This window comes from Anarhichas minor, unplaced genomic scaffold (genome assembly GCF_050575085.1).
Source record: "Anarhichas minor isolate MPS153535 unplaced genomic scaffold, ASM5057508v1 ptg000049l, whole genome shotgun sequence".
In the NCBI taxonomy this organism is placed as follows: Eukaryota; Metazoa; Chordata; class Actinopteri; order Perciformes; family Anarhichadidae; genus Anarhichas; species Anarhichas minor.
In genome coordinates, this window is record NW_027466495.1 from 2,295,483 (window position 1) to 2,313,917 (window position 18,435).

The following is an 18,435-nucleotide window of genomic DNA, read 5'->3' on the forward strand; positions in this document are numbered from 1 at the left end:
TTGATTCCTAAACTGGGCAAGGATAATCTTTAGGGCCGAAGAAAAAGCAGTGTAAATCTTAAGAATATCACACTTGAAGACATCTGCCCTCGAATTCCCACACTTTCATAATCCAGCATCTGTGGCGAGGAGGGATCCTCAAACAACAATAGGTCTTGACACAGCACGCTGACACAGCAAGTGACCTGTGACAGCCTCTTTGAGGAGATTGTATCCACTCAAATACGTCCAACAAATACATCTTATTTTTGGACCGCGGGGATTTTCCCTTAAGAATAACCTCAACCGCGGGGTGAAAAGTCTTGTTCCGCTTGGGAAGAAAAGGGTCGGACCAAATCCAATCCTTGTGCAGCAACCACGGAACATAAGCCAGAATGTGACCGGAAAGGTTTATGTTTTTATGGCTTCACGAGGGAAGAACAGTGCAACAGAGCTTTATTTCCTTCTCAGATTAATTTATACTTAATCTGTAATATTGGAACCAAATGTGCTTTTAGTGACATTAAATCTTACATCTTACTTAATTAGACTTAAGTGTAAGATTCACACTCCGTATTCTTAGCATTTTAATGAGGAATGTTGAATTGTATTTTGACATCACTGCTCACTATTTAAATGTCAATCATCATTACCGATACAATGTGCCACCTACGAGCTAAAGCATATGCAATATTAGCAGACTACCGATATCTGGCGACGCCAACTGACTGTGTAATTGCTTCCTCCAAAAAACCTCTGCTCTGTGAATGGTCTATCATACACCAGAGAAAAAGACACAGCGGTGGGTTCACTGTCGGCGCTGTGCAGGAGAGCGGAACATGCTTTTTATTTGGTTTCCTGTAGCCGCTTTCCCACAGCTGTCCACATCTGGGCACATATTAAACTCAAGCAGATGCCCTGGCATTGCTTTTAGTCTGGTTGCACTCTTTTTTTTTTTAATGAATTACACTCCGTAGATGCAACTGCATTAGTCCTGTAGTACCTTGTAAACAACCCCTCAGTCTACACTAACACAAAAGTGCCTTGCTGTCGCGCTAACATGTTAACAGTTGAATGGCACCTTTATCTGCTGAGACTTAATTAGGCTCATTTAATTTGAGCCTAAACAAGGAGGATATTACTTGAGTTTGCAACTCCAGTCATTACGACACAGCAGGTGACAAGTTTACTTTGAACACAGTGTGATTGTGTGTGTTTATCGCCAGCGACTGCAATATAGCGACAGATTGTGCTGACTTTATGTTGCTCTCAAGCAACATTTCAGAAACCGAAATGGCCACTGTTTTTGTACGAGGAAAATGTGATTCCACTTGTGCTCCTATTTTGTATGAGTGATCAATAGATATAATCTGCTAATGGGCTGAGTTTATGTCCACTGGCCTTATGTCTTCAGCAGAAATCTGCTCACTGAGGTACTTTTTGAGCCAATGTCCTTTTTTATACTCCTCCCATACTTGGCACCACACACTCATATGGCCTGATAGCCTGGCAGTGGCTAATGTGTGCAAATTGTCATTGGGAGTCTTTTTATATCAAGCACCAGTGCTCAGCACTTCTTTAGAAGGTGACTTCAGCATTTCTCTCCCTTCCATCTCATTTAGTGTGTAGATCCATTGTTGAATATACAGTACGGCTCTATAAAGTAGAAACTGCCCTTGTCTTATAGCCTGTCCTTGAGATTGCAGTTAGCAGCAAGGTAGAATGAGGAAGCTGTTTTCCCATTTCAGCTTTGACTTCCATACACTGTACAGGTAGCGTGTGGCTGTATGTTCAAGTCATACAGCATATATTAGCCCCAAAACACACGTTCAAAAACAGAGCACAACAAGCCAACCCATTGCTACTCCTATCAGGATGCAGATCAGGGTTACTAAAGGGGTAATGAAGTAGCTCTTTGCTGATAATGGAACCACAAGCCGAAAAACAACCTCTTGACACTTAGCAGAACTGCAAACATAGCACATGGGAAAAAACTACTAGCCGCTTGGCCCCTCTTTACTTTTAACACTTTGTCAAGAACCCAACTTTTCCTAAATGTACACCAAACAGGCGGCGGCTTGAATTACATAGTGATTAATCTGATTTCATTTCGGAGGCTTTGCCTTGGAAGGGAAATGCTGCTGCGGCTCTGTTGACGCGAGTTGTTAATCACAGCACAAGTTAGCAAATGTGTTTAACTTCCCTGGCTTTATTTATTATCACAATGGTAATTCTCTTTCTGAAGTGAGTGAGGGTATTGCTGGGAGCCGCGAGGGAGCTTGAGAACGTCAAAGTACTCGTGTTTATTATTCTGCCTTTTGTATCGTAAGTCAAAGTCCGGTGCAAGTAAAGTTTCGAGATACCTCACGGTTGAAGTCATGACTTTGTGGCCGTTCTCGATGAGCGCGCGTGCACAAAGCAGCTGTAAAATACATTTGTGGGCTGAGCAAGAATTCAAAGGCCAGGAACCTTTTGTAACAGGTCATTAATTTTAAATGCACTGCCTGGAGTCACATCAGCTGCCTTGCACCAGAGTTACGGGCGAGCATCATGTAACAAACCCATTCTATAGGATATGGAAGATGGGTTCTGTGAAAGTGCCCTTTTGTACACTTGACCCAGGCCTCACTTTTATACGTTTCCACAATGTCAGTGAGCCACACTGCAGTTAATCAGCAGTGCAAATCAGACAGAATTGCCGTGGTTTTACCGTCCACATATTTGACAGGATCCTCATTTAGAGGACACCATTTACAAATGAAACTGAATGTTGCCTCACACCCTGTTCAGGAACAACCTGGGGCATTGCATACAGCAGCATGAGAACAAGCCGGGCTTCTTAAAGGACAGTTACATTATGATCTCTTGAGCACTTTGTTTTACAATATATTGCAATTTCACAGGAGTTGCTTTTTAGTTCGCATGGATCGTCACATCCAATTACTATATTCAACATGCACTCGTGCTCCCAGTGCTCGCTTCCGGCTATTGTGTTTGATCAGGTATACTTTTGACTCACTGTAGAATCGACTGATTGTCTGTTCGACCTTCAGCAGGCTGAAGGGAGCTTGAAACGGGGCGACCTTGTACAATGAATTCCTTTCCCCGTCTTTCTCCATTTCAATGAGCCACTTTGAATGTGCAGTTTTTAGTTTTGTTGTCAGATTAGACTATTCCCTCATTCCTTGTGAATGTGATACTTTTGGAAGAAATAAGTTGCCGTGACCAACGTCAATACATTTTTATTATAATATATATGTGTGAATATCAGAGAACTCTTTAAATGAATGTGTTGATTGTAAAAACAAAAAAAACAGAGATATAAAAATCATGATTATGTGTCCAATGATCACATTACATAATTAGTTTTTTTGTCATTGAAAATCAGAAATAGAGCAAGATGATCGCTAATAGAATTCTTGAAGCTAAACACCTAAAATGAATATAATACACCGTCCCTAACCATGCATCACCTTTAATGACTGGAAGGCAGATATGAACGGCAGTAAGAAAAAAATCGGGGATTTCCTCAGGTTTTATACTAGAATTTGTTCTGTCCTTCAGCTTAACTTTCATACTTTAACTGTGATGTGAACTAAATATGGCTAGTGTGACTGGGGTGAATTGCGTGGTTAAGTCAAGCAACAAGCAAACAGAGTGCCAAACACCTGCAAACTTTGAACAAGAGTAAAGCCGGGGCAGCTCTCATTACCTTAATGGATCCTGAAAGGGGTAAGTGTATGCTATATATTGCACAGCATGTCAAGGACTTCCAGTGATAAACCATAAGGATGCATGGGGCAGGACATCCGGTGTAACTAACTGCTGGCAAGAAAAGGACCAGTGTTCAAAGTATGTGTTATATAGGATAGAAATTCATTCATTCATTCAAACATTTAGCGAACAATACCCCTCCATCACTGTCAAAACGCATGTCAGTTCAGTCAGGGACGCAGAGTTGCATCGGAAAGTTTTGCAGTTCAGTCTGAAGTCACTCATTTGTAATACAGTCTATTTCTGAGGAGATTTATCCATCGCGTTGGTTTCTCGTGCCAGATACCCAAAAGCATTGTTGGAAGGCGGCCATGATTGTCGTTTGGCTGTGTGCAGGCTGTGGCATCTCAAAGCTGTTTCCAGACTGATGTCTCCTCATGAAAATTTAATGAAGAAAGTGTTTCCAAAAAGGTGCAGTTTAGGAGAGCAGCGGAAGACACTAATTAGCGATATCACAGCGGGGAAAGGAAAACTTAAAAGGTGCACATAAACCTCATTGGCATTTAGAATTTAGGTCTGGTTTTTTTCCTGATTTCCCCTAACTTTACCGAGAGGCAGACATTTTGCATACGGAGATCTCACGGCTCATGGGAAATTCCACTCTGCACCCTCTCCAAGATCCTCACTTTCTGCAAGCAGAATATACTTCCCGCTTCACAGCCGCGAGCTTCAGACAAAACTTACCCCAGACTTTGATTTTCTTTGTTTCGCTAAAAGAGCATGTTTGAAGCGAGGAGTTATCTCCTCTCACATCTCGAACGGCAGCAAGATGTAGCCCGCCTCTGTTAAGTCAGTAAGTTGAGACACAGGCTGGGACAAGACAGCTTATTCAACACAGCTAAGCCGCCTGCCACTATCAAAGAACTTCAAAGGTGGATAAATGGTTATCCAGTGGAGCTAGGGGCTCTTCTTTTCTGTCATTTAAAGAATTCTGGGAAATACTCCGTTTAGGTTACTCCTAGCTTGTTTAACTGACATATAATGTTGTCTATCTTCTCACCTAACGCTCAGCAAGGAAGCAAATATTTGGATTTCCTCGATTACAACCTGAACTTCTCCTTCAACTGGGTGGAGATGGCTAAACTGTGCTGTTGTCCATTTCCCCTTCTTGTTCATCAACATTGTAGATCCATCTTTCACTCATGCTGTTGCTCTGCAGTTCTGAATCTCACCTCTGTAACAATGTCTCTCATCTTGTTTTTTTTTTTGCAGAGGACCAGCTGCCCCCTGGTTTCCCCACCATAGACATGGGCCCACAGTTGAAAGTGGTGGAGCGAACACGCACTGCCACTATGCTCTGTGCCGCCAGCGGCAACCCCGACCCAGACATCTCCTGGTTTAAAGACTTCCTCCCTGTCAACACCACCACCAACAATGGACGCATTAAACAGCTCAGATCAGGTCGGTTTCCTCTGCTGAAAACTGAATTACAAAGCGGGGAGTCTCCTTTCTTGTTATTCTCTATCTGAAGCGCTCCCCCTGTTGTCTTCTCTGTTCTTTCATCCTCTTCTTCCTCCCATAATTTAACTTCTCATTTGGCTTTTAATTTTGTAGGTAATGGCATTGTTTCTACTACTTCCTGTCCTCTACTCTCTGTGCGCCCCGGTGTGTGCTGTCTGTATGCGTGTCTCCCTTTGTCTTCCAGTGTTGTCATGGGCTGTTGGGATTGTCCCCCCTCTGTGTTTGCTGGCTTCTGCCCTAACTTCTGCCCTCATTGCTCACTGCTGTGACTTTTTACAATTAATTATTTTTGCGGTTTTGTGTTGATTTCCTGTCCACTGCATTGGTGCAGTATTTTTTTTTTTTTGGGATCCATTCTCTTCATTTATTATGCCTTAATTTTTTTAACAATTAATATTCAACATTCAGCTTCATTCAGAATCTGCTAAGGAGTTCACATGATTAGAAAATATGAAAGATGCAGAAAAGCAAATTAATCATCGTTCTGGTTCATTTGTTGAAATTGTATTTTTTTGAAAGAGGGATCCTTAAACCTCCTCTCAATAAAAAAAATTTGCATTGCATAAGAACTTTCTTTAGGTTAAAGACAAACCTCTATTTTTGGACTCTAATCAGCCACAGTAGTGCGTAAAACTTCACAAGGCTTTTCCCTTACCCCTTGATTCTTTCAATTTACAGCCCCTGCTTTAATGTGTAGATGCCAGCTTTGTTTTGATTTGCCTGTGACATTATCCTAATATCCCCATTCGCCTGAATACCCCATTTGATTTCACTATCTCAGAGACTATCTCAGAGACTATTCTAACGAAAATGACATAAATCATATAGCTTGCAGCTTTATGTGCCTGCGAAAGGCAACACATCAGCACAACTACTTGTAAATTTGAAGTCTTGTATGTTTGACCACCTGTCTTCAGATTTCACAGCTGTCCTTTGTTAAACCGTCTTGTTAACCTGACTTCCTTTCTGACTTGTTTTTAACAGAACTGTGTAGAATTAACCCTTTACTTCTAACTGTGCGACTTTGATTCACGTAGTTGATAAAGCATTTACGAAAACCTTTGTTAACTAAACTCATAAAGCATTTACGAAAACCTTTGTTAACTAAACTCACTTAAAGCATATAATCATATTCTTATGCTGTCTTTCTTCTCTCTATATTTTTAAATCTACAGAATCCTTTGGTAAGTGCTTAGCTCTAAAGCACACATCACTCCCCCCACTAATTTCCATGTCTACAACAACTATTAAAATGCATGGCATGCATTTTACTAACAGATAGTGTAGTATTAGGGCTACTACTAGAGGCACATACACTCTTCCCTCACCCCACGGTACTCAAGTGTCCTACCACTGCCAGTATCACCTTTATCTGGAGATTACAATCACCCAACCTTAGCTGATGTTGTCATACAATGACCTGTCCTCACATGTTTCTTACTCACTCACTGACCCACCACGTACTCACTTATCCTTTAACACCAGCAAAGTAGGTCTGGGAATTTCAAGTGTTTTAGGGAGGTGACCAGCTCTGCTTAGCTCAGGTGAAGCAAAGGGAAATCTCAAGTTGTTTAAATACGACTGCTCTCAATCTCATACACAAAGTCGTCAAAAGTCTCTCCCTTCAGGAGACGGTCTTCAGAAGCTATTGCCACTTCCAAAAATGGCACCTCCCGTGGTACATCAATGTACAAGTTCTTCTCTCTGACCTATGCTTTTTTCTATGATGAATCCTGTCTATCTTTGCCAGTAGAGTACAGAACAATTCTCTCTCTCTCTCTCCCTCTCTCTCTCCTTTCTCTTTCCTCTAGTACCTTTATTTACGTACCCTGTTAAATCTAATTTGATTCTTCTTCCAAAGCCCCAAGCCTCTATCTACTCGTACTAATGCTTCTTCTTTCTAATCTTATTTGCATTCATATTATCCACCCAGGTGGTACACCAATAAGAGGTAAGAGTGCTGAACTGACGTTCACAGAATGAAAATAATACAAATTCATTCTTGCTGTCAACCCATCCATTCACTTGAATCACCTCCATTTTTGTCCTGTTTACCAAGACCGAAACCCATTACATTCATACGGACCTTCCTTCTTATTTGTCCTATTTTCGTTGACTAAATTTGTATTTCATTTTTCTTTGTCTATGCTTTATTTACTCCTTTGTATTCTGGTTTCAAGAGCCTGTTTAGCTCAGTTGTGATATGCTTGCCCTGGCTCGAATAAGCATATCCAATGACAATTCTTTTTTTTAAACTATATTTTTTTCCGTTCATTTTTGTTTTCTTTTTGGCCATAGCGAATCATGTGTCCCTCTTTTTGTCCAACTAAAACAACCAAGCATTTTTCCCCCTTAGCTGTTCTTGTTCAGCACTAAACAATATGCACAGATGCTGTGGAATCACGCAGGCATGCTGAAGACAACATTGCCTCTCCTCTGCTTTTTTCTCCCAAAGAATTCTTTCTATATTTGCAAACTATTTTTTTTCCATTTCTTCTATTTGCTTTCCTCTCCTGTACCTCTACAAAAAAGCCCAAACAACCACTTTTTTGATAAAGTTTCTACGGTGCTTTTTTTTCTCTTTCACCTATTTTTCTTACTTTTCTTGGGTTTGGAGACTATTTTACTTTTTGACTTTTTTTCTTCAGGGTTTGGGGAAGGCAAACAGTAGAGTCTGGCGAGGACCTGATTGGCTCATTTTTGCCGTGTGACATGAAGCTGGAGAGTTGTTGATGCATAAAGCCATTTTTCCCTGGGTCATGTGACACCACACTGCTGATCCCATTTGTGGATTTTTATGGGTGTCTTTTGTAGCTTTCACAAGCTAAAGCAGTGGTTGGTTACCTTCTTGTCGGCTCAGGTCGATATTTTGAATTTTGTCTTCTAATACAATTGCATTTTATTTTTCAGCTAAGGGTTGTCAGAAGGTTGTAAGTTGTGCCGACATACATTTCTTGCCAAGATTTGCATGTCAAAACTTTTGTTATTGAGGGTTATATGTTGGTTTTGCCTTACATAATACTTCAATTAACATTTTTTCCAAACATATGAGCAGCATTTTTCAATTTTTTGTATGGGCTGCCTTTTTTGAAAGTTACTTCACCTAGATGAAGTCCCCAAAATTATTCAGTTAGGTGAATACTACACTCAATCTGTGATTGAATATGCTAAAATTCATACCTAAATTTCTTTCTTTTAATTGTCCTTCCTTGTTATGCTGCTTTCTTATACTGTAAACCTTTTTTCGTTTGATCCATGTTTCCCTAAAGCAGTATCACTCATCCCCATATTGACCAGTCCAGTGATATGTTGTATATTGAAGGGCTTGCCCCTATTCTTCAAAGTGAAATTATGACTTTTTTTTTAACATTGGCGATAGGATTAGGGTCTTTTTAGATCCTATAGCCATATAAGCATTCGGGCTTTTTCTCTAAAGAAGTCATCGACAAGGTAAATGTATTATAGACAGATGGTAACTTAGGAGCTTTTCTTTTCTTTTCTTTTGGTTGACGATGTGTTATTTTCTTTTCCCTTGTGGTTACTTTAGCCTTGTTAAATTGTATTACAATGTCTTGCATGATTACCATTTGCAGATATCCCTCACCTATAGTAGGGTAACAGTCCTCAGCCAGTGGATCAGGCTGTGATAATGATGGGGGCTTAACTTTAAAACACAGAGTATCAAGTAAAAGATGCAAAGACGTAGTATTTCATTGATGCAGTTTATTGGATATTGTTTAATTTCAACTTTCCTCAAACTGTCCAACTACTCAGGCTTGACAGGACAAAGCAAAACTAGAAATGAAGGGGGCCGATGTTGGCCTCCTTGAGGTTAAACAACTACTTTTCCTTGTTTTATGTTTGCTTGTGAACATGATGGGGAACAACAACATTTTAACCAAACATACCCCCCCCCCCAACCCCGTTTGCTATTCCCAACCAGGAGCCCTCCAGATAGAGCAGAGCGAAGAGTCTGACCAGGGGAAGTATGAATGTGTGGCGACCAACAACGATGGAACCCGCTACTCTGCCCCCGCAAATCTATACGTCAGAGGTAGGAGAAACATGTTGACAACGCCGGCATGCTTTCTATCAAATATTATATTAATGTCCTCTTTAAAATTCGTGAGTAACCTTTAAATCAGCCAATAAAGTCTGCAGGGGCCATGTCCTGTGAGGCCGTTGTAAGTATGCTTGGTTTTTGTTGTTTTGGTTCTTTTTTTATTTTGCACTTGACTTACCTGCACTGATTTGAACCTACGGTATCTGCTGTTATGTGTTTCTGGTCCTTGTTGATAATCCTGAGCCTAACACCAATGACTAGACTGCTTGCTGTGTTTATCTACTAATTGCCTCTCAAACCTGACTGTCGGAGGTGGTAAAGGGTGGCCGGCCCTCCTCCATCAGTCCCAACTCTTTCCCCAGCATTGAACAGATCCTCTCCGGCCTTTTTTCTCCCTATTGATCAACACCGGAAGGACAGCTTTGATCTCACTAGTTTTACTGACAGTGAAATGTAGAAAATAAACAGTTACAACTGGTATAAAGTCATTCTAATATAGTGTTTTTTTTTTCATTATCCTACTCCATATGTAAAATGATCTTCTAAAAACATAGTCCAAATTTTTATATATAATTATGTATCATTACTATACAGCTTCAGGATTTTAGCAAATACAAAACAGAACATGCAGAGTAGCAGCAGTGGCTCGCTTTCTGTCACCACTTTTCCAAAGAGGCTGTAATCTTTCACTCTTTATTATTAGTATTCGTACAATTAGTATTGTTTTAATTAAATTACCTATAAATAAGTGTTTCAGATGGATACTGTACATTTATTTTGTAATTTTTAAATACATTTTACAGTCTCTTTTGGTTAGCTTATGTAAGTAACATCATATACAATATATAATACAAATTAATTTGATGTAACCACATGGCTTGGGCAGAATTTGCATCAAAAGTAAACATTCTCTCTTCCTCATAATGTTTGAGCTTAGACAGGTCAGACACAAGGGGCTACCTGCACCTTGGAGACAGAAGGTCCTTCGAATTGTTTAAGTAGCATTTGAACACCTACAACATGGCCTTTTTACTCTCTGTGTTTCCCTTGTTTTTCTCCTTTCCTTATTTAATTTTGTTCTGCATCAAATTTCCTACATCCCTCAGAGCTACGAGAAGGTTGGTGTGTTTTTACTTTTTGAACACAACACAAAACATAAATAATTTTGTTTGGAAAAAAGAAAAGTTTTCTCTTATTTAATTTTTTTACCTCTAATTATATCATTTGTCGCTCATTCAATGTCCATGTTCCCATCGAGAATGCCCCGGTCTTTGTCAGAGTGCTTGACTGTCCAACAGGTGGTGCATGTTTGCATCTTTCAGGTGTGGGGGGGGGGGGGGGGGGGGGGGGGGGGGATATTTGCACATGTCTGAGGATCTATTTGCATGGTCACCTCTCAATGCTTGAGCTAGTCATCCCCTTTGCCCCGCCCTTACCCGAACCCTTACCCTGTCAGTGTTCCTGCTTGGTTCCTCTGATGACTCACCACACAGCAGGTCAATGGGATGAATAATGAATACGATTGTAATAATTAAATTAGTTTCAGTTAGAACAGAAAAGTAATGTGACGCACACGGCCAGCATACAAAATATCCTTGATTGGGCTCTTGGACTAATAATTGCTGTTCTACATAGATGCAGAGCTGCTCCATATCTTTCCCTCCATTGAGCCATTTTAAGCATCACTGCACTAAAATGTTCCCTGCGATGCTCTCTCCAATGGAAGTTTCTCAGGGATAAAAGTATGTTAAAGCAAAATCAATCCTTTGTTGAAATGGGCACTAAAGTCAAGCGCCAAGCGGTAAAAACAACCTTGCCCTCGGAGATTATACACTTCCTCCGACTCGGATGTTTCTGCGCAGGAAGTCGTGAAAGAATGATGTATTTAGAGCGTTATTCACCAGACTTGACAAATGTAATGATATTCAAATGAGCACGATAATATTATGTCTGTGGGGAGCGTGATCCAATTGGATATTAATTAAATATTGAGTGAGAGAAACGTTGTATTTAATAATGCAAGCAGTTCCCCGAGATTCCCTCTCCGGAGAGAGCTGCAGTCTGCTCAACAGAATGGGCTCGTGAATTAGAAGCAGACAGCAGTCGACTATACCTGCACAAGTAACTAGTTTAGAGTCACAGGGACTACTGTAGAGGCAGCTTATAAGGATGGGTCAATTAGCAAGCAATAAGTACAAGTATCCACTCGTTTAAAAGCAACACGTTCCTTAACAGTTGTCTTCAAGGTTCACCAAAGAGCTGAATAAATAATCTAACCAAAGCTAACGGTAATCTATTTCCAATACCATGAGCAGTAACACTGACTTTACTTTTACTTTCAACCCTCCCTAAATGTTTTATAACAATACCCGGTAGTCCCTGTCTGTTTCCCACATACCTAAGCCCCTTAGTTATCCACTTCATTGACATGTACTTAGCTATTTTTGTATACAACTCCTCACAAGTAAAACCTGAGGAGGAATACTATGTCTTTTTTTTTAGTTGTGTCCATTCATAGACCCCTTGTCCTAAGATGTCTTTGTCGTCTTCTTCAAGTGTTTTAGTTCTCCCAGGACCTTGAGCTTGTACTCGTCACATTTACAACAATGTAGCAGTCGCAAACTAACCCTCCCATTACACAGTGTGCTACCACGTCTTCCTTCTGACCCCGTTAACCACTTATTTTACCCTTGTAGCCCTCTTCCCCCTGACTCCCTTACATGGTTGCCTCACAAAGTCACATATTGTTCTTGTATGCATGACGGACTCTTCGCTCCCCTCCAAAAGGCCTTGGAAGCCGTCCATGTGCATTATGAATGTTATACATTTAAGTTAACCTGAGAGTTTCACCTTTTCTTTGAAGTTTTAGCCTTTTATGTTTTTGGAGAATATTTTCTTTGGGGAATGTGTATCCGCTAGCGCTGTCAAATGATATGTTTGATTGTTTAAAATCCAGATTAATATCAATATTATTGTGGGTAATCATGATTATTAAAAAAAAGAATAAGCCTTGATTGTACTTTGAAATGACATGAAAAACAATGACTCGTTAAAAAGCTGCCAGAAGTGATATTTTCTGCAAATACATCCGCCTTGGAGCATCTTATCTCCCTCTTAGAAGATGTGCGGCTTGTCTAGATCCTTGACATGTTCCGAGGTAAAGTCACATTTCGGAACCTTCAATCTGAATGAGCTCGCACAGCCTTTTATCGGACATGTACTGAGGCCTGCAGTCATGTCAAAATCATCTGAATTAGCATCAGTTAATATTTCGATTTTGATTCATTCACAGGACTGATTTCTACAATCGGAGAACAAGTTAATGCTTTAAGCGCCAGCATAATTGGTCCTCTTATGTGATAAGCGCAAGACCGTTCAATGGCTTTTGAATTAGTAAGCATAAAGAAAGTATGCATAACTTTTACTTTCATCCTCTGAGCTGGCGGAGTTCACAAGTCTAAAGCCACTTTTCAAAGTAAAGGCAGGAGAGGGAGACACGTTAAGGGTGATTGTGTGATCACTGAAGTTTATTCACGGTGCGAAAGCATAACATTTGACAGCCCTAGTTTCTACTTTGGACTGACCCTAAATATTGCAGAGAAACATCATTCTCCTTTGATGCGTGTGCAACGTCTCGGAGTATTATCTATGTTTGTGTGATGTGGGAATGTGATGAGGCACATTATCTCACATCAGCTGGAAGCGCGCAGCCGAAAAAGTTGTTTCCTCGCAATACAACTGTGGAGTGCTGTCGACTCTCCAGCACTTTGTGTAGTGCTGCATATCTGTTCGGATGGTGATACGGTATTTTTATGCATGGCGCTCGTGTTGTTCATTCACCATTGAAATATGTAAGTCTTGGATCAAATGTGTTTTCTTAACCTTCATCCAGCAACCATAAGTTATGTATCTAGAAACCAATTTAATGTACATGCTACAATGTCACCTTTAACAATATGCTAATGTTATTATATAACGATCAGTCAGTTTTCTTTTGGCAACATTTGAGGAGAATACAGACATTTTTTTTCTATGAATGGATTCTGTTCCATTTTCTGCTGGGTTTTCACACCACCTTTTGTCTTTTTTTTCAGTACGCCGGGTGCCCCCACGATTCTCCATTCCACCTACAGACAATGAGATCATGCCAGGCGGCAGTGTCAATATCACATGCGTGGCAGTGGGCTCTCCCATGCCGTATGTCAAGTGGATGCTGGGTGCAGAGGACCTTACGCCAGAGGACGACATGCCCATTGGACGGAACGTCTTGGAGCTCACAGACGTCCGGCAGTCGGCCAACTACACCTGTGTGGCCATGTCGACCCTGGGGGTGATAGAGGCTGTGGCACAGATAACGGTGAAAGGTAAAGCTGAGCTTCTTCAGAATTAAAGGGCCGAGTAGAGTGCTCAGCAGCATGCTGATATATATACACACACATATATTTTTGTATTTTTATTTTATTTTAACTGCATGCATATACTATCTGGATATTTGAAGCTATATATATATATTAGGAGTAAATATCCAAGCAGAGACTATGGGCAGTCCTTTAAAGAAAGTAATTTAACCCTCACTGTCACGGTAACTCATCTGTGGAGGATTCCTTAAAGCTTTAGACAAGCCCTGCTACCAGCCCCAGTGCATTAGATGTCAGATGGAGAATATAGTGAAGTTCTTATCTCTCAGCTGGAGAGCTACAGAGCCACACGCTTGCCATTTCTGTTAGCGAGAGGTAGAGGAGGAGGGGGCGGCGGCAGGGGGATGTAAAACGTAGCGAGTATTGTTTGGTGTCCTCTGTAGGCATGGTACTTATCGGAGTGTAATCATATCTACACAGCAGCGTACCAGAAAGATATCCCAGATTGGCGTCGCCATGTTCACGTGCACACGAGGGACCGACTCACATACACACACACACTCAGCTTTGTTTTTCCTAGACATAACATAGAAATATTAGTCACAATATAGCCGTCTGGCAGCAAGCTCCCCCAGAAGCATACTTGAGATGGCATATAAAGACAATCTATTGCCCTGATATCTTTTTGCCATGTGCCACGGCGTGGGGAATTAAAGCAATAAATTCAACTGTTAAATTATTAAAGTGATAAACACTGGGATATCCGAGATTAACGACAACAGCACTCTCAGTTGAACGCGGGGTGTGCCAACCTTTAATCTCGCACATAACTTCATATCCAACTTTTTGTTTTTTACAAATGTAAACTAGAAAAGTGAAATAACACGAGGACGATCCACGCAACAGAAGGCACACATCATATGAGTCTCTTAAGACTCCAGATATACTGTACATCATCAGTGTCAAGTGCAATGGGCTGGAAAATGAATGTGATCAATATAATTCAACCATCTATGAATTAAAATAAAGTGTCTCTGGCCCATAATGTAAATGAATCTACAGAGATATAGCATTGCTGTATACTTTGCTTTCCTAGTCATATTTATGTAATATTTATCATCACAGCGTTGCCCAAGGCTCCTGGCATTCCTGTGGTGACAGAGCGCACAGCCACCAGCATAACACTGACGTGGGACTCTGGCAATCCGGAACCGGTGTCCTACTACATCATCCAACACAAGTCCAAGTACTCGGAAGACTCGTACAAGGAGATTGACGGCGTAGCCACCACTCGGTACAGCGTGGGAGGCCTCAGCCCTTATTCGGACTACGAGTTTCGGGTGGTGGCGGTGAACAACATCGGCCGAGGGCCACCCAGTGACAGCATCGAGGCCAAAACAGCTGAGCAGGCACCCAGCACGGCACCGAGGCAAGTCAGAGGTCACATGATGAGCACCACCACCGCTGTGATCCACTGGGATGAACCGGAGGAGGCTAACGGGCAGATCATGGGTTACCGAGTCTACTACACCATGGATTCCACCCAGCACGTCAACATCTGGGAGAAGCAGATTGTTCGGGGGTCTAACTTTGTCACCATCCACGGCCTCATCCCCAATAAGACCTACTACATCAAGGTTCTGGCCTACACCTCAGTAGGCGATGGACCTCTTTCCGTAGACCTTCAAATAATCGCAAAGACGGGAGGTAAGCATGCGGAATTTATAATTGAACAAGTTTGAAGTTTAACAAATGTTCAGACTCCACAATTAAACTTGGAGTGTCACAAACATTTTGAAGGCACGCTACTTTTTGTCACTGATCCTCAGTGGTTTACAGTCGTGAATGCATCATCCTCTTCAGGCTTTCTACAAAAACTTCAATTGGCTTTCTCAAGCAGGAAAAAAAATGTTTTGTATTTGTATCCAAATTCAAGTGCTTGGTTGTTTACTTCTCCTGAAAAAGTTAGTTTTCTTTCCTCATTAAGTAACCATGGACTGTCTCTTGTAGCGATAACTTAACGCAAAGTGACATCTGTGCCAGAATGACTGTGGTGACAATGAATAGTGCAAGATGTGATGATAAATTAATTCATCTCTTTATTCCACTTGCAGTTCCCTCCCAACCAACCGACTTCAAAGGAGAAGCCAAATCAGAAACAAGTATTTTACTGTCATGGATCGCCCCAGCGCAGACTGGACAGGAAAATCAAATCACAGAATATGAAGTTATGTACAGGAAGAGGGACGACAAAGAGGAGGTAATCATTTCCTGACTTCACCCAATTCTTCGGCCTCCCATTAGAATTAATGTCCATCATAACAAAATAAATATGATGAATCACACAGGAATCAATGTAATTTCATGAAATTATAATTGTCTTGTGCTTTCCTAATACCAACACCAATAGCACTAATTAATAAGTCATAGATATCTACATAATTCCATGGCGGAATTTACAGGTCCAGTGTTTGTAGTAGTTTTTATCAGGATATACAGTCACATTGTATCTTCATATCAGAAAGCAGCATCCCTATTATATATGTGGTCCTCCCAGTCTTTACTTTGGAAGCTCACACGTGAAACTTTCTCCACAGAAACGCATCAGCTTCGAGCCGACAACAACATACCTGCTGAAAGACTTGAAGCCCTTCACAACTTATACTTTCCGGCTGGCTGCCCGTAGTAAACACGGAGTTGGAGCTTACACCAATGAGATCTCGGCAGAAACTCCACAGACACGTAGGTCTTCTTCCTTATCTGACAGGGTTCAAACTATTTGGGAAGGAGCACATTTTCAAATGCATTCTAAATTTAAGTGCTGTAAAAATCCGAGAAAAAAAAGTGACAAGGACGTCAGGAAGGGATTTGAGCACAGATATGATTTTGATTTTGATGCATTTGAAAAGACGCACACATTTGAAAGAGTAAACAAGTGTTACCTGACCATGCAGAATTCACTTTGAAGAGGTTGCATGGACAGAGTACCCAGGCTGTCCTGTGAAGTCAGGACACAAGGTTACACAAACACGACTAAAACGAATGATAAAGCCTTGAATTATTAACACGACTGCCCACATCTGCATTACCCAGATGTTTTTCATGAGCGAAAGGGCATTTCAGGAAGCCTTGTCTCTTGACATTGCATGTCAGCCAAAAATAAAAGAGAGAATTTTCAAAATGAGCTTTCTATGTAGCTACACTACCAAGAACCACTTGGGATTTTTCCCATTTCCGCTATTGATGTTTATACTCAATTCAAATTAGAATCAAGAAAGTGGTGGAGTAACGACATCATAGAAAGCTCACAGCAAGTGTCGTCTCTGTAGTTAGGGACATTTCCACCCGAAAGACCCCAGATTTATGAAACAAGTCAAAATTGAACAATTGGATTCTGTTACAAAATCAAACTAAATCCAGTGCAGTTCAACTCAATGTGATTACCAGTCAGAGAATTCCCCTTAAACCATATGTGAAAACAAACAAACCACTGAACTGTTTTGTCTTTGCATAATTAACATAAATCTGAGGTCTCTGAAGGCCAAGGGCAGGGATCAGGTGGGTATAAAAGCTCAAACTCTGCCCAGATGTATGTTCTGAGGTAAATGATGTTGTCAATCAAGAAGTGCATGCCAATGTTCTCAGAATCTAATAAATCAGTCGTGTCTCCTTGGGAAGTTCTCTGTTGTACAATCAGGCTTTTACCACAAACCAACAGGCTTCGGAAAGGTTGGTGACAAATACAACATTTTTCTATTTTGAATAGTTAAAGCATCAACCTTTATGTTTTTGGATTGATGGTAACTGCTTGCCAAATTTGTCTTAGATATTACTTCATTTATTTTGGAATGGTTTTATCCTAAATTATTCTGAAGTAATTTTAGAATAAAATGATCTTATAAATAGAATTTTAGGATATATGATTTTTGTTTCATTTTAATATATATATATACAGTATATAAATATATATTTCCATGACAAAGGTAGGTTACATATGTTAAAGCTGTCCTTTTCCCAATCAGCACCTTCCATTCATCATCAGTGTGTACACGTTTGTGTTGGTCTTTGCCTTTTGTTTTGCCTGTATTTTCTATGTTTCCTTGAGTTAATATACTTTATTTTTACCCACATAAGTCTTTGTGCATTTTCCTCATTTTGTGTCATTTTATTTTCCTCTTCTTTTTTTTTCCTTTGTTTGGTCAATTCTTCCATCATCACCCCGATCAAACCAAACTGAAACTCCTTTAAAACCAAAAAATCCAACTCAATGAACGGCCTGACCAAACAAAAAAAAAAACCTTCACCTGCACCCAATCCAACACATCAACCAGAACCCTCAGGCCCACCTCAGGAAGTCCAGTGCTACAGCCCCAGCTCCACCAACATCCTGGTAAGTTGGCGGCCACCCCCAATGGAATTACAAAATGGGATCATAACGCAATACACCATCCACTATGCTGCAACTGAAGGCGAGGACGCCACTGCTCGTCAAATCTCCAGCATCCCTCCGGAGAGCTCTCAGTACCTTTTGGAAAACCTGGAAAAATGGACAGATTACCGCGTGACGGTTACCGCTCACACAGATGTCGGGGCAGGACCGGAAAGCCTGCCGCAGCTCATCCGCACGGAGGAGGATGGTATGTGTTCGCTCAAACAAAGCTCCAGCTGAAAATCGAGTCCACCCCTCTTAACCTACCCCGTCAAATACTAACAACCTCGCCTAAATCTACGATTCCCCCTTCTTTCCTCCCCCCTCTGCCTGCTTCTAGACTGTCACCACTTGATACTTTTAGCCCCGTT

At 40.9% G+C, this 18,435-nt stretch overlaps 1 protein-coding gene across 18 annotated transcripts in view; it reads left to right on the top strand.

Annotated features, from left to right (window-relative positions):
* LOC142971806 (receptor-type tyrosine-protein phosphatase delta) overlaps nt 1-18,435 on the top strand; it is a 343,430-nt gene that overhangs the window by 291,252 nt on the left and 33,743 nt on the right. For 7 of the 18 annotated variants that reach the window (XM_076112472.1, XM_076112479.1, XM_076112476.1 and 4 more), the window contains 8 exons: nt 4,966-5,154; nt 9,158-9,268; nt 10,384-10,395; nt 13,372-13,641; nt 14,761-15,342; nt 15,750-15,895; nt 16,233-16,377; nt 17,967-18,272. In XM_076112472.1, coding sequence (XP_075968587.1) covers nt 4,966-5,154; nt 9,158-9,268; nt 10,384-10,395; nt 13,372-13,641; nt 14,761-15,342; nt 15,750-15,895; nt 16,233-16,377; nt 17,967-18,272 — 1,761 coding nt within the window. Of the gene's footprint in view, nt 1-4,965; nt 5,155-6,389; nt 6,399-7,086; nt 7,166-9,157; nt 9,269-10,383; nt 10,396-13,371; nt 13,642-14,760; nt 15,343-15,749; nt 15,896-16,232; nt 16,378-17,966; nt 18,273-18,435 lie in introns of those variants that run through there. The other 11 variants (XM_076112477.1, XM_076112489.1, XM_076112478.1 and 8 more) reach the window with 6 other exon arrangements.